This window comes from Octopus bimaculoides, chromosome 10, assembly GCF_046866305.1.
Source record: "Octopus bimaculoides isolate indiv1 chromosome 10, ASM4686630v1, whole genome shotgun sequence".
Taxonomy (NCBI): Eukaryota; Metazoa; Mollusca; class Cephalopoda; order Octopoda; family Octopodidae; genus Octopus; species Octopus bimaculoides.
The window spans coordinates 36942872-36959721 of record NC_142937.1 but is presented as its reverse complement, the minus strand read 5'-3'; the positions used below and the strand labels follow the sequence as shown (position 1 = coordinate 36959721).

Below are 16850 nucleotides of genomic sequence, written 5' to 3'. Positions count from 1 at the left end.
GTGCATACCGACATCCACCTGTATGTATAGGTGCATATCTGGGTACAGGACATTGCAAACAAACGTAGACGAGAACACACGAGCCACATGTTCTCTATGTGGCTCGTGTGTTCTCGTGTACGTTTGTTTGCAATGTCCTGTACCCAGATATGCACCTATACATACAGGTGGATGTCGGTATGCACATACCTGTACGTATATATGCATATACTCATTACTTTTGTTTTTACATGATTGAACGCAGCGTCTCACAAAAATTGTAAGTAGTTTTCGTAAACATTCCTCCGACGCTACTCTATCTCTTTCTCTTTCCTTCTCCCCCCCTCGTTCTTCCTCTGTACTACTACGTATCTCGCCTCACCCCTCTTGTTCTTCCTCTGTTACTACTACGTATCTCTTTTTTCCCCCTCGTATTTCCTCTTTTTCTTTTTTCCTCTCGTTGCTCACCATTCTTCTACTTCCTCCCTCTCTTTCTCCCTCTACCACTCTCTCTCTTCCCTTTACACCGGCATGGTCACATGCTTCCGGTCAATAATCCTTTCCTTCCTTGGCTTTCGCCAAGTAACACACGCCACCACTTTGTCTCTCTCGGTTCCGTGCCTCATCGCGTTCATACACACATAATTTTTCTCGTCTGGCCGTAAAGCCTTTTCTGTTTGTTTTCCTGTCTTGTTTTTTGTCCGCCACTACATTCCTCCATGGCTAGATTTAATTTGCGTATACAGATTTAATCTGCGATCCATGGGACGAGCCGTTTTAACGTTGCGTCCTGCCCGAAGCTCGTCGAAACGCCGGTGTTAAAACGTGGGTAGCTGATGAAGTAGAATGTTCTCTATGTGGCTCGTGTGTTCTCGTCTACGTTTGTTTGCAATGTCCTGTACCCAGATATGCACCTATACATACAGGTGGATGTCGGTATGCACATACCTGTACGTATATATGCATATACTCATTACTTTTGTTTTTACATGATTGAACGCAGCGTCTCACAAAAATTGTAAGTAGTTTTCGTAAACATTCCTCCGACGCTACTCTATCTCTTTCTCTTTCCTTCTCCCCCCTCGTTCTTCCTCTGTACTACTACGTATCTCGCCTCACCCCTCTTGTTCTTCCTCTGTTACTACTACGTATCTCTTTTTTCCCCCTCGTATTTCCTCTTTTTCTTTTTTCCTCTCGTTGCTCACCATTCTTCTACTTCCTCCCTCTCTTTCTCCCTCTACCACTCTCTCTCTTCCCTTTACACCGGCATGGTCACATGCTTCCGGTCAATAATCCTTTCCTTCCTTGGCTTTCGCCAAGTAACACACGCCACCACTTTGTCTCTCTCGGTTCCGTGCCTCATCGCGTTCATACACACATAATTTTTCTCGTCTGGCCGTAAAGCCTTTTCTGTTTGTTTTCCTGTCTTGTTTTTTGTCCGCCACTACATTCCTCCATGGCTAGATTTAATTTGCGTATACAGATTTAATCTGCGATCCATGGGACGAGCCGTTTTAACGTTGCGTCCTGCCCGAAGCTCGTCGAAACGCCGGTGTTAAAACGTGGGTAGCTGATGAAGTAGAATGTTCTCTATGTGGCTCGTGTGTTCTCGTCTACGTTTGTTTGCAATGTCCTGTACCCAGATATGCACCTATACATACAGGTGGATGTCGGTATGCACATACCTGTACGTATATATGCATATACTCATTACTTTTGTATATATATATATATATATATATATATATATATATAGTTAAAAAAAACAATAACAAAAAAACAACAAAGTGAGGACGTGATATGGATAGTATTATTGGACGCTCAGGAAAGGAAAGAGAGAGTGTGTATGACGTTTCGGGCGTAGCCCTTCGTCGGAAAGATATACACACATACATATATGAGTGTGTATAGCATGGAACACGGACATTAAATGATGATATGTGTTTCTGTGTGTGTGTGTATATATATATATATATATATATATATATGTATATATATATATATATATATATGTATGTATGTATAGATATAATGTGTATATATAATGTATATATGTTTGTGTGTGTTATATTTCTCGTCATTTACAATTCACTGAGTTCAGTTCAAACATTTTATGATTTATTATTTTGTGATCCCTTCCAAACATCTAAAACTCATGTACTCATACATATATATATATGTGTAATTTATTTCACTGAGTTCAGTTCAAACATTTTATGATTTATTATTTTGTGATCCCTTCCAAACATCTAAAACTCATGTACTCATACATATATATATATGTGTAATTTATTATAACACACACACACACACACACACACAATCACACGTGTGTTACTATGTCATTCAGTTGTCTTGCTTCTTTCAGCTGTCTGTCCTTACAACCCCCCCCCCCCCAAAAAAAAAGTAACAAACATTGAAAAAAAAACAAATCTACCCCCTTAACCCCTTACCCACTGTACCTATCCAGATGGACAACCAGATGGCACTGAGGGGTCAGGGATATATGAATCCCTTCAGCTGCTGCTGCTGTTACTCTCTGTGCCACTACATACTGGCCATTGGCCCTTAGAGTCACATTACTGTCTGTTCATATAGCTTACTGTGAAAGGCCCCTATAAGTTAGAGGAGGGGTGAGATTGAGAGAGAGAGAGAGAGGTGGGTGGCGATGTGTGATTGCTTGTATGTGTGGGAGTGTGTATGAATGTGTGAGATTGTGTGTGTGTTTGCATGTTATGTGTGAGTGATCGTGCTTATGTGAGAGTGAGAATGTATATTTGTGTTTGACTATGTGTATATGTGTGTAGCAGTGTGGGCAAGATATCGTCTGTACGTGTGAGAATGAGAATGTGTCCGTGTGCACTTAGAGGTGTATATACACTCTTTCTCTCTCTTTCTCTCTCTCTTTCTCTCTCTCTCTCTCTCTCTCTCTCTTTCTCTCTCTCTTTCTCTCTCTCTCTCTTTCTCTCTCTCTCTATATATATCTTTCTCTCTGTCTTTCTCTCTCTCTCTCTCTCTCTCTGTCTTTCTGTCTTTCTCTCTCTCTTTCTCTCTCTCTCCCCACCTCACATATGCACTGTTGTTTACTTCTGTTGTTGATCTACTACTGTTATATATTGTCATACCACACTTCTCACTGCCATGACACTACACACTCCACTACACACTGCACCACTCCACTTTGCACCATACTGCTCCACACCGTTCCTCTCCTACCACTCTTCATTTCATACCACTCTTTATGTCATCACACAATACCACTCAGCAACACTCCACTGGCCAAAATGATATAAAAATTTCTATTTGCTTAACTTACTAGAAATAACAGCTAAGTACCCATTTCTAATGACTACTCTGCAGCCATCTGTGTTTCAGTTAACTGTCAACGTAACCAAGACTTGAAAGGGTTTAGTAAAACACCTGAAGTTTTATATATAGGTGTGAGTTTGTGTGTATGTAGTTGGTGAACAACTTATAGACATATACCAGCATGGAAAATAGACATTAAATGATGATAATGATATGTATATCATCATCATCATCATCATCATCATCGTCGTTTAACATCTGCTTTCCATGCTAGCATGGGTTGGATGATTTGACTGAGGACTGGTGAAACCAGATGGCTACACCAGGCTCCAATCTGATTTGGCAGAGTTTCTACAGCTGGATGCCCTTCCTAACGCTAACCACTCTGAGAGTGTAGTGGGTGCTTTTACGTGCCACCAGCACGAGGGCCAGTGAGGCGGTACTGGCAACGGCCATGCTCAAAACGGTGTATTTTATGTGCCACCTGCACAAGAGCCAGTCCAGGGGCATTGGCAACGATCTCGCTCGAAAGTCCTTACATATATATACATATATATATATATATATATATATATATATATATATATATATATACATACATATATATATATATATACATACATATATAGGCACAGGAGTGGCTGTGTGGTAAGTAGCTTGCTTACCAACCACATGGTTCCGGGTTCATTCCCACTGCGTGGTACTTTGAGCAAATGTCTTCTACTATAGCCTCGGGCCGACCAAAGCCTTATGAGTGGATTTGGTTGATGGAAACTGAAAGAAGCCCGTCGTATATGTATATATATATATATATATATATATATATATATATATATATATATGTGTGTTTGTGTGTATATGTTTGTGTGTCTGTGTTTGTCCCCCCAACATTGCTTGACAACTGATGGTGGAGTGTTTACGTCCTCCATAACTTAGCATTTCAGCAAAAGAGACTGATAAAATAAATACTAGGCTTCCAAAGAAAAAGTCCTGGGGTCGATTTGCTTGACTAAAAGGTGGTGCTCCAGCATGGCCTTCTTTAATTCTGTGTCCAAATTCTGATGATGTCGGCTTCACCTTTCCTATTGGAGGTGATAAAATAAATACCAGTTGAGTACTGGAGTCAATGTAATCAACAAACCCCCCCACCGAAATTGCTGGTTAAGACTGTACCAAAATTGTGCCAAAATTTGGGACCAGTATTTCTGGACCTGCTTTATATTCCTCTTTCATATTTCAATTTCTCTATTGTCTTGTTTCTTTCCTCCAATAGAATTATTTTCCTTGTTTTCAGAATTTCAAATTTAGCATAATTCCATCACCAAGAAAAAATATTTGCCCCATTGAAACTAACCACCATGCCTACTGCCAAAATGCTGGCAGATTCTACCCAAAGCGATGCAGCTCTGGAAAGGAAAAAGAAGAAGGAACGACATGATCGCCAGAAAAAGTCCAAGAAGGAAGACAAACCCCACCATCACAGTAAACGGAAAACTAAGGTGACATCACGTTCTTTTCATTTTTCATTGTAATGGTTTGACTTGGAATAGTTTCTGTGACTCTGTAGGCAGGTCGTTGGTTATTATGGGTTTCACGAATAAATGACAGAGCCTCAGAAATAGCAGCCAAATCTGCCTAAGATCACACCCTAGAATTGTATAAAAGGAAGGACACTTTGGATAATGGAGCCTAGGATATGATATACCATAGTAAAAGACTATGTGGCCATAACTGGATCGGCCTTTGATCATAGGTCTGATTAGGGGCTATACAACAAGAACAACAAAAGGTATCTCGAATACCTGCAGGGACCTCCATGTGGTCACTTGACCAGCTAGAAATAGTGGCCAAATCTCCCTCAAATCACACCTTACCATTTAAAAGTAGGAAGGATACATTCGACTATGTAGTTCTCGATGTTCAAAAGGGGAAGGTCATGGTTTAAATGTCTTTGATCATAAATCTGCTCAGTTAGGGCCAACCTAGGGTTAAACAACACGGGGCACCTCCAGGTCACTTGACCTGCTTGAAACAGCAGTCAAATCTTTCTGTTGTCTAAAACAAAAATAAAAAAAAACCCACAAAAAAAAAGAAAAAATAAGAGGGGGCACATTTGATATTGTAAACCCAGAATTGGTACATTTGAATAAAAAATGGCACAGTGATGGTTAGAATACTTTAATCAATAAAGCTGACTTGGGGTTGAACAGCAAAAATTCCCCAAAATAAAATGATAAACACATTACCAATGATATTAACAATTCTAATACAGTTTAACTAGTCTTGGAGATAGTCATAAGAATATTTTATCTTCCGCATTATTTTATGTCCTTCCTCTCTGTCGTTCTGTGTCTTCCATTTCTTTTATTTTTCATCATTATTCCCAATTTCTTCATTGCTACCCACTTTTTCTTTTTTTTCTTTTGCTCTGTTTATATTCTTGTTTTTTTTTTTTTTAATTTTTCCAATTTTTTTTTCTTTATTCTATTCCTGCCTTCTTTCCTTTCATTTCCTACTACCATCTCTTATATTATCATTCTCGCATCACTCTCTATTAGTGCCATAAGAAATAAGAAAAAAAAAAAAAAAAAAAATCTGCCAGAAAAAGAAATGTAAATAAAAACAAAAAAATACAACTAAAAACACTTTTCCCCTCCCCTCACTGAAAAAAACAGTGCCATGAACCAAAGGCTTCCTTCTTAAACACACACACACACTCCCACACACATCACCATCTAGCTCTCACCCTCATCCAGCTAGATTTCCAGTTGGTCTGCTACTATGACACATTGACTTTGCCAAAGGTTTGCCATAGTTTTTCTTTTTATGGTCTTTATTGGTAAATTAATCATTGGTATCATCATCATCATCATCAACATCATGAATGTTGCGGTCATCAATATTAACATTGTCATCATCATCATCATCACCATGATGATCATCATCATCCTTGCCATTGTCATCATCAGCTGCAGCAGCTTCAGAGTAAGACAAATACTTCCCCTCTCACTGGCACATTCTCATCAACCCTCACACCTCAACCACCTCTGTGACCTCCAGAACCCCTGTGCCACCCCCAACCCTAAACCTCTCACTGATTCCAACCCTTCCTTGGCCCTGACTCCTTCTTCTTTTCAACCCCTCCACCGACTCCCTCTTGACCCCTACCCCCAATTCCCTTCCTCAACACCCTGCTACCTTGCTGGATTTTTCAGTAACATTGGTGCCTCATGATGATTTATCTACCAAGACAACTCTGAATTCACACCCTGCTTACTTTGGCTCTCTCAGTAGTGTGCGTGTGTGTATGTGCAAGGTGTTAGCCAAACAAGAGCTTGAAGTTGATATCTAAACCCTCCCCGCCAAATCACTGTAACTTATGCACAAACACATATGTATGTTTGTGTGCGTCTGTGTGTGTATATATATATATATATATATATATATATTATTTCTTTATATATGTATGTGTGTGTGTGTGTGTGTATATATATATATATATATATATATATATATTATTTCTTTATATATGTATGTGTGTGTGTGTGTGTGTGTATATATATATATATATATATATATATATATATATATAATACAACAAATATATATGCAGGTATACACACATATATGTATATACTTACATCTACATGTGTATATAGATGCATATCAGGGTACAGGACGTTAGAACAATGAACTACAGACAACGGAACGAACACATAGGAAAACAGAAAGCCAATTGGAATTATTCATCAGCAGCCTCTATTCTGACTAGACGTTTCGAAGATAAGGCAGACGTTCTCTAGAATAGTCTCTTCCTGAGTAGTGGATCAACCCACTAAACAGAGGATTCCAAGGTGGCAAACGTAAACCAAGACAGTAAAAAAACGCGAATCTGATGTAGAACGCTAGTAGTTCATCTTGCCTTCACAGCGGCTGGAGTGAAAAGAAAGTTGACCACAGGTCACACGAGAGCAGAGAGGATGGTGGAGGGAGGAAGTGGAACAAGGAGGAAGAGACAGGAGTGTATAGCAGTGAAGTAGAAGTTAGAATAACAGAAAGAAGCAGAGCGAGAGGGGGAGATGGGTAAGAAGAAAGATAAATAGGTAGATAGAGGGATAGATAGAAAGATAGAGGAAGACAGATAGATAAATAGATAGATAGTCACGTCAGAATAATAAAGTACAGTCTTACTTGCAAAAAGGATGTGTGCGTTCAATGATGTAATAATACAACGAATATATATGCATGTATACACACATATATGTATATACTTACATCTACATGTGTATATAGATGCATATCAGGGTACAGGACGTTAGAACAATGAACTACAGACAACGGAACAAACACATAGGAAAACAGAAAGTCACTTGGAATTATTCATCAGCTGCCTCTATTCTAACTAGACATTTCGAAGATAGTGTGTGCATATGTATATATGTATATATATATATATATATACATATGTATGTGTGTGCATATGTGTATATATATATATAAATGTGTGTGTATGTGTGTGTATATATATATATATACATATATATATATATATATATATATATATGTATATATACATATAAATATGTATGTGTATGTATATGTATATATATAAATATGTATGTATATATGTGTGTGTGTGTGAGTATATATATATATATATGTATGTGTATAGCTATATTTGTGCGCGTATATGTGTCTATATATATAAATATGTATATATATTTATATATACTCTTTACTCTTTTACTTGTTTCAGTCTTTTGACTGGCCATGCTGGAGCACCGCCTTTAGTCGAGCAAATCGACCCCAGGGCTTATTCTTTGGAAGCCTAGTACTTATTCTATCGGTCTCTTTTGCTGAACCGCTAAGTTACGGGGACATAAACACACCAGCATTGGTTGTCAAGCAATGTTGGGGGGGGTGACAAACACAGACATACAAACACATACACACATACATATATATATATATACATATATACGACAGGCTTCTTTCAGTTTCCGTCTACCAAATCCACTCACAAGGCTTTGGTCGGCCCGAGGCTATAGTAGAAGACACTTGCCCAAGATGCCACGCAGTGGGACTGAACCCGGGACTATGTGGTTGGTAAGCAAGCTACTTACCACACAGCCACTCCTATGCCTTATATCATCATCATCATCATCATCATCGTTTAACGTCCGCTTTCCATGCTAGCATGGGTTGGACGATTTGACTGAGGACTGGTGAAACCGGATGGCAACACCAGGCTCCAGTCTAATTTGGCAGAGCCTGGTGTTGTATATGTATGTATATTAAAATTTTAATTAAGGGTATCTAAGAGATACCACCATGCTAGAGATAGCAGTCAAAACTTGACTATAAAACCACATCATGTATTCATACAGCACCAGGAGAAAAGACAAATAGACAAATAAACTAGCTAAAAATTATTGGATAATACCAGATCCGGATTTCTGTATCTGTCTGTTTGTTTATATATATATATATGTTTATATATGTATATATAAATGTACATATATTGTTTGAATATGAATATATATTTATGTAAATATATATGTATATGTTTATGTATATGTACCTATATCTCTATAAATGTGCGTCCTTATCTCTCTCTCTCTCCCTCTGTATATGTGTGTTTGAATGCGTGTGATATGTGTTGAAGGATGAAAAACTGAAAGAGACAGCCAGACAAAATTTCTCCATCTACCAACATATTTCTTGCTTGATTTGATCCCAGATAGATTAGATTTCAAAAATGTAATCGATCTTCACCATATTTCACTTTCCTGATTACAACTATCATATATATGGATATATATATATGTGTGTGTGTGTGTGTGTGTGTGTGCTGTTTTGTTTTATTTCAATGTATTTGTTACAGTGTTGTTTCATGTCAGTTTTGCATTGTTCATAGTTCCCTGAGTTACTGACCATGGCCAAATATTGCAAGTGAGACGAGTAAATATAGGGAAGTGTCTAAATTATGAATCGAATCCTTGTCATTGTTTCAGCTTGCTACCATTTTAACACTAGAGTACAACACTCTCTATTCTTTGTCTCTTTCTCTCCCCCCTCTCTCTCACATCATCTATACATCTCTCCCGCTCTCTCCTTTTTCTCTCATTCTTTCTCTACCTCACCGTCTTCATTTCTCTCTCATTCCCTTTGCCTCTTTCTCTCTCTCCCTCACTCTTTCTCTCTCTCCCTCACTCTTTCTCTCTCTCCCTCACTCTTTCTCTCTCTCCCTCACTCTTTCTCTCTCTCCCTCACTCTTTCTCTCTCTCCCTCACTCTTTCTCCATTTTTCTTCGCTTCTGTATCTCTCTTGCTCTCTCTCCCATACACACTCACACATATAACCTGTAATTTAGTGTATAGCTTTATAATTTACCAAAATTCCTATTATACATTCAGTTACTGATAAATGCTTCACAAAAATAAGGTATTATTCTATGGCATGTGCTTTCCACTTCATGTCATAATAACTATTCTTTAAATAGATACCTTTCTCCAACACATTACCTTTGTCTAAATAGACACCTATTCTCTAAAGAGGTACTTATTCCTCATATTGGCACATATTCTCTTAACTTGGCATCTGTTCTCTAAACTTGACAATATTATTCTCTTAACTTGGTACCTGTTCTCAATTAGTGCTTAGTCTTTTAATTTGCTTCCTATTGTTGCATATTCTTGCAACTTGTTACTTATTCTCCTAACTTTTACTCTTAATTTGCTGTCCTTCTAACTTAGCATTTTGTAGTTTATTCTCCAACCTGGTGTGACAAGGAGTAAGTTGATTTATTTGCATGCGTCAATGATGTCAGGAAAATCATCAATAATGTTAGGAAAATTATCTTCAGTGTCGCTCAGATTTTTTAATTATTAATTAAACCGTTTCAGACTTTGTATGCTGGTGTAATTTCTCATGCTGAACATGTTTTACTTTCAATATTTTTGACAAAATTTCGTATTTTAGAAGTTATTTCGTGTTGAAGTTGTCATATTTGGGTAATTTTAACCAATCAATGATGTGTATTCTACTGAAGAAAGCTATTGCTGCATGCAATAGTAATTGAAGAGCAACAACTTCCGGGTTATCTTTACTAAATGCCACCACTCTGCTCTGTTTTATGCTTGTTTACTGCCTGTGTTGCATATTACACTCTTTGTTTTTTTTTCTTTTCGATCACCTCTGTACATTTGCATTTTAACCATTCATACAATGAGTCGATCGAAAAGCAAAAAAAAAACAACAAGAAAAAAATGTGTAATATGCAACACAGGCAATAAACAAAAATAAAATAAAATAGAACAGTAGTGACATTTAGTAGAGATGATCCAGAAGTTGTTGCTCTTCGATTACTATCACATACAACAGTAGATTTCTTCAGCAAAATACACATCGTTGATAGGTTAAAATTACTCAAATACAATGACTTTAACATGAAATAACTTCTAAAATACAAAATTTGTCAAAAAATATTAAAAGTAAACCGCGTTCAGTGTGAGAAATTACACCATTATACAAAGTTTCAAATCGTTTAGTTAAAAAAAAAAAATTTTAATCTGTGAGCAAAACTGAAGAGATTCTCATGAATACCACTACATCTTTTCTATGAATGTAAACTGTTATCATGGAAAGCATAAAACATATTTAAGCAGTAGACTAAATACTTTGTGACGCTTAGAGTGTTGTGTCTATGTGCCCAGTTCTAATCCTGCTGTGGTTGACTTCATTTTGCTCTCATTGGGGTTTAAAAAAGTAAGTATCAATAAAATACTCTGGTTGATCTGATATCCTATCCATTCGCATCCTTTGAATTAATTATTCCCTGATAATGTGAAGGATCAACTTTTAAACGTGCCTGTTCATCGTCTTTATTTCCCTCTTTCACTTCCAGAGTACATTTGCTAGCGGTAGCAACAGAAAAAATAAGAAAAAACATAAAAGTACCACTTCTGATAAAGATACTGAAACAAAGGAAGGGTCTGAAGACAGTGACCTCAATCTTAGCAAACCACTTTATCCAATCAGTCACTACATCAATGAGAGAAGTGAAATGCTGGAACAAATGTTTCACTGTATTCAGGGTGCCACACTGAAGAAAGCACTTCCAGAAATATTGCAGGTAATAATATATTCTTTGATTTCGGATGTTTTGAGTTAGTTCTTTAAAAAAAAAAATTATTTGAGAAGTAAGGAAAAATATGTCTGGATAATACTTTGGCTTTTACAAATCCTAATTTTGAACTGAAAAATTCATGATGAAACAGAAATATGATACATATGAGCCGGGTAAATGTAGGGGAGAGTAGGAAAATTGGGATGAAAGCAGCTGGTTGCAAGTGTGTGTGTTTGTGTGGGGGAGGAAGTGCAGTGCACAGGGAGGAGAAATGCATGGTAGGGGATGAGAAGCAGTTTGGCAGCCAGGAAAGTGATCAATGCAAAACAGGGATGAAGCTGACTGTATTAAGAATGAATGGTAGATATCAAGTGAAATGGCTCTGCACAGTAAGAAAATAATATTATTATTATTGATGTCTTTTTTGAGTGAAATCCTGAAAATCTGTAGTTAAAAGGCACCTTTTTGAAAAACTTCCTTTACAATTTCTTTTATGCAGGATTTACCAATGAAGGAATTGAAACAACTTTGCCTTACACAACTTGAGGTTATGTCAAAGAAACGAATTCTTCGAATATTGGCAGGTAACGTAATTCCTGTTGATTATTTATTCTTGAAGACCTACTTAGTTCACTCTGCTTCTTTATTATGTGTCTTTTTTTTCTTTACATCAGTGTAACCTTGATGTAACTGATGTGTCAGGACCATAGTTACCTGGTTGGGGTTGATAAAGTTTACAGCCACTTTTTAGTATTTTCAATACCGATTCTGTTTGTACATATGTTGTGCATAATATCATCATCATTGAAGGTCTGTCTTCCATACTGGCATGGGTTGGACAGTTTGCCAGGAACTGGTAAGTCAGAGGACTGTGTCAAGCTCCACTGTCTGTTTTATCATGGGTTTTTACAGTTGGATGCCCTTCCTAATGCCAACGACTTTACAGAGTGGACTGGATGCTTTTTCATGGTACCAGCATTGGCAAGGTCTGCTTTGGCATGGTTTTTACAGCAGGATGCCCTTCCAAATGCCAAACAGTGGCCTGGATGCTTTTTATGTGGCACCAACACTGGTGAAGTCACCAAGTAACTTGTAATACAAAGATCCTTTGGGAGGAGGGTCAGTATTAAAGGAGATGCTTTGTGCCAGGTGATGAGAAGTTATAGTATGACAGAGGGATAGAAACGGATGTCTTGCTGTTGAGAGAATACTTGGTTACCCCTGCTGGAGCGAGAGATGTGACAATATTCCAAGATATACACTCAAGGTACTGGGATGTAAATACAAATGAAATGGTGAAGGATTGCCCTGGGTGTGTGAGTAGGGAGAATGCAAAAAGGGAGTGAGAGAGGGGTAAGAGGAAGAGCAGTGACTAAAACCTGAGTGTATAGCAGGGGATTGACAGGATAGCAATGATGAGTTTGAGAGGTTGGAAGTGGGGAGGATAAGATTGGACTGCTGGAGTGGGGAGGGTAAGATATGCATAGTGCATGAAGAAGAGAAGATAAGAGAAATAGTTTGGTTTATTGGGGTACTCTTTTATTTGTTCCAGTCATTTGACTGGCCCTGCTGGAGCACCAATCAACCCCAGGACTTATTCTTTGTAAGCCTAGTACTTGTTCTATTGGTCTTTTGCTGAACTGCTAAGTTACGGGGATGCAAACCCACCAACATTGGTTGTCAAGAGATGGAGGACAGACAAACACAGATACTCAAACACATACACACATATATATATGTGTATATATATATATATATATATATATATATATATATATATATATCATCATCATCATCGTTTAACGTCCACTTTCCATGCTAGCATGGGTTGGACGATTTGACTGAGGGCTGGTGAACCGGATGGTTGCACCAGGCTCCAATCTGATCTGGCAGAGTTTCTACACCTCGATGCCCTTCCTAACATCAACCACTCCGAGAATGTAGTGGGTGCTTTTACGTACCACTGGCACGAGGGCCAGCCACGCGGTACTGGCAACGGCCATGCTCAAAATGGTGTTTTTTACGTGCCACCTGCACAGGAACCATCCAGCGGCACTGGCAATATATATTTATATATATATATATATATATATATACTACGGGATTCTTTCAGTTTCCGTCTACCAAATCCACTCACAAGGCGTTGGTTGACCCGAGTCTATAATAGAAAACACTTGCCCAAACCATGTGGCTGGTAAGCAAGCTATGTACCACACAGACACTCTTGCGCCTGGGGTGTTTGAATTAATGTTTAATGAGGGTGGAACATACAGTGCTTCCAGTATTGTTTTGCTGTAGTGGACAGGTTTTCTCAAGAACCTCATATCACCAGACATTTTGGCCCATTGTCATCTCCCCAGTGAGGCCCAACATCTTGAAATCGGCCCTCACCACTTCATCCTGTGTCATCCTTGGTCTCTCCTACAGATGCCATCCTCTTTAAGCAATCAGCACTTCTTTATACAGCTGTCTTTATTCCTACGTATCACATGTCCAAGCCAATGTAGTCTTTCTTGCATGCTACATCTAATTCCTATGACTGACTGAACATGATCGAGATTTTCATGTGGAAACTATAAAATGGTACGCAATCAATATTATAAAATGAAGAGTAGCCTCCCCTGGTTTCAACTAAGTTACTTCCCTTGCAAGTTAAACGTTTTCTATAATTTTTTTCCCCGACAAACGAAGCCGCTGATGATAAGTTTACAAAGCATTTTATTTCAACATGTTTCTTTCTGTCTTTTATTCTTCTCTTTTTTTTTTTTGTTTCATTTAATATTTTGGCTGAAATACTAACCCCTTCCCTGCCTCTCTCACTCCCCCTCCGCCTCCCTCCTACTTCCTACCACCCACCTCTCCTCTCCTACTTCTCTTCACCCCTACTCTTTCTCTCTTCTCTCTTACTCTCTTTCTCTCTCTCTTACTCTCTTCCTCCTTGCTTTCTCCCTCCTCCCATACCCACCTTCCCCCTCTCTTACATCCCCTTCCCCTTCATAGTCACCCCTCCCCTTCATAGTCAACCCTCCCTCATAAGCTCATCCCATCCCAACACACTCCTACTCTACCTTCCCATCCCACCTCATCCAATCCATTACACCCACCCCAACCTCTGCCTACCCACATACCCCTACCTCCCCCACCCTCAGCCTAACCCACACCCCACCCATGTTTTCCCCACTCTCGCCTCCCATGCCTTTTTCCACCTCCCAACTCTCACTTCACACCACATTACACCATATCACAGGACACATCACTTCACAACACACCACTATGCACACACAAGCACTGACCAACTCCCTTCTCCCTTCCCCACTTTTTCACACATACATACGTTAAGATCACCAGCATTCTCTCACACACACAGCTTCTAGTATTTGGGTTCACCACTTCTTTCTCCTTTGTTATCTCCCCTTTTTCTTAGCTCTCCTGTGTGAACTTTCTGTCCGGCATTCGTCATGATAGATCAGTGACCACTGCATTTATATTTTTTTTCTCCTTGTTTCTCTCTTTATTTCTTTCTGTGTTCCTTTCAGTTGAAGAGCATAGCTCGAAACGTTAAAGACTTTCTCTATTTCTAAGTGTTAAACTAATACATCCTTTTGTTGTTTACACCACCTGTCCTCGTCTGTTGTTGTTTTTTTCGTAAATTCTCCCATACATAACAAATTAGTTTTTAATGAAATCTATAACTTTATTGCTTTATCAAACGTATATTTTCTATCCCTTTATAACAGTGTTAATGCTGTTCCATTGATGCGTGATTCCGCCAAACCCACATCACTCTCCATCAAATACTTTCTCTTTCCTTTTCATATTAATTATCTTAATTTCTCTGTCCCCTTATCCACCCACACACTCATGTATAACAACTATCTTGTAGGCTTAAAGGAGAATTTTCAAGTTCGTTTTGAAAAGAATCTTGTAAAAATGTAGATTCCTGACCAGATTGTTTCTCCTGTCTATAATGTAATAGAAAATATTGATATTTCTATTCGTTTATTCTTTTACTTGTTTCAGTCATTTAACTGCGACCATGCTGGAGCACCGCCTTGAAGCATATTAGTCAAATGAATCGACCCCCCCCCCCAGGATTTATTTTTTAAGCTTAGTACTTATTCTATCAGTTTCTTTTGCCAAACTGCTATGTTACAGGACGTAAACACAGCAACACCAGTTGCCAAGCAGTGATGGGGGACAAGCACAGACATAAAAGCAGACATAGATATATGCATACATATATATATATATATATATATATGTATATGACAGGCTTCTTTCAGTTTCTGTCTACCAAATCCACTCATGAGGATTTGGTCATCCCGAAGCTATAGTAGAAGACACATGCCCAAGGTTACATGCTGTGGAACTTGAACCTGCTACTATATGGTTGGAAAGCAACAACTTATTAAAGGATTGATTTAAAATGAATGTGGAGCTCAGTGCAAGGGTACTGATTAATTGTAAATGTTTATATCATTGCTATTATGCAAAAGTGTTGTAAATTCAAAACGTTTCTTTTTCAGAAAACGAAAAAAATAGTTTCACCATTCCATAGCAAAAACCATTGTACTACATTCTGACAATTTTTGATATCATGGCATTTAAAGCAGCTGAAGATATAATTTGACTAAAATAACCGGCTGTTGCAAGCAAAAATAAATATTGAAAAAAAATGCATTTGGCCAAATTTTGGATATACGACGGTTTAACATAATAGCAATGATATGATCTCTGGAGTAAAGCAAACACCACAACCAAGCAACCAAATGTTTGGGCATCTGCTTACATATTTTCACTTGAAGTCAACACTGGATTTAGCTGTATTAATAATACTGAGAGGTAAACAGAAGCAGACTTAACATTGATGGCTGTGAAGTCCTAGGAGTCAAAATCACAAGTTTTCATCCTAATAGGTACATGGCCCAGTGGTTAGAGTGTTGGGCTCATAATCATGAGGTAATGAGGAGTTCAATTCCTGGACTGGGCTGTGTCTTGTGTTTTTGATCAAGACACTTTATTTCATGTTGTTCCAGTTCACTTAGCTGTAGAAGTGTGTTGCAATGTCACTGGTGTTGGCTTTGCTTTTCCCTTGGATAACATTGGTGGTGTGGAGAGGAGAAGCTGGTATGCATGGGCAACTGCTGGTCTTCCATAAACAACCTTGCCTTGACTTGTGCCATGGAGGGTAACTTTCTTGGTGCAATCCCATGGTCATTCATTACTGAAGAGGGTCTTTACCCTTACCCTTTACTCTTTTATTCTTGCTATTATTAATGCCCATCTTTGTTATTAACAATGTAAAGTTTTTCACTTAAAGGATTTTCTATTGTCTCTTTATTTCTTTTTCTTCACTGCATTAGTAGTAAAGCCATCTACATCTTAATTTTTATCTCAAAATGTTTTGTTTCTTTATATTTCATAATTATTAAAT

At 38.1% G+C, this 16850-nt stretch overlaps 1 protein-coding gene across 4 annotated transcripts in view; it reads left to right on the top strand.

Moving 5' to 3' along the window:
* LOC106879963 (uncharacterized) overlaps positions 1–16850 on the top strand; it is a 170051-nt gene that overhangs the window by 33203 nt on the left and 119998 nt on the right. For all 4 annotated transcript variants that reach the window (XM_052971132.2, XM_052971131.2, XM_052971130.2 and 1 more), the window contains exons 2-4: positions 4583–4787; positions 11195–11422; positions 11916–12000. In XM_052971132.2, the coding sequence (XP_052827092.1) occupies positions 4647–4787; positions 11195–11422; positions 11916–12000 (454 nt within the window). In that variant the 5' untranslated portion in view covers positions 4583–4646. The remainder of the gene's footprint in view (positions 1–4582; positions 4788–11194; positions 11423–11915; positions 12001–16850) is intronic.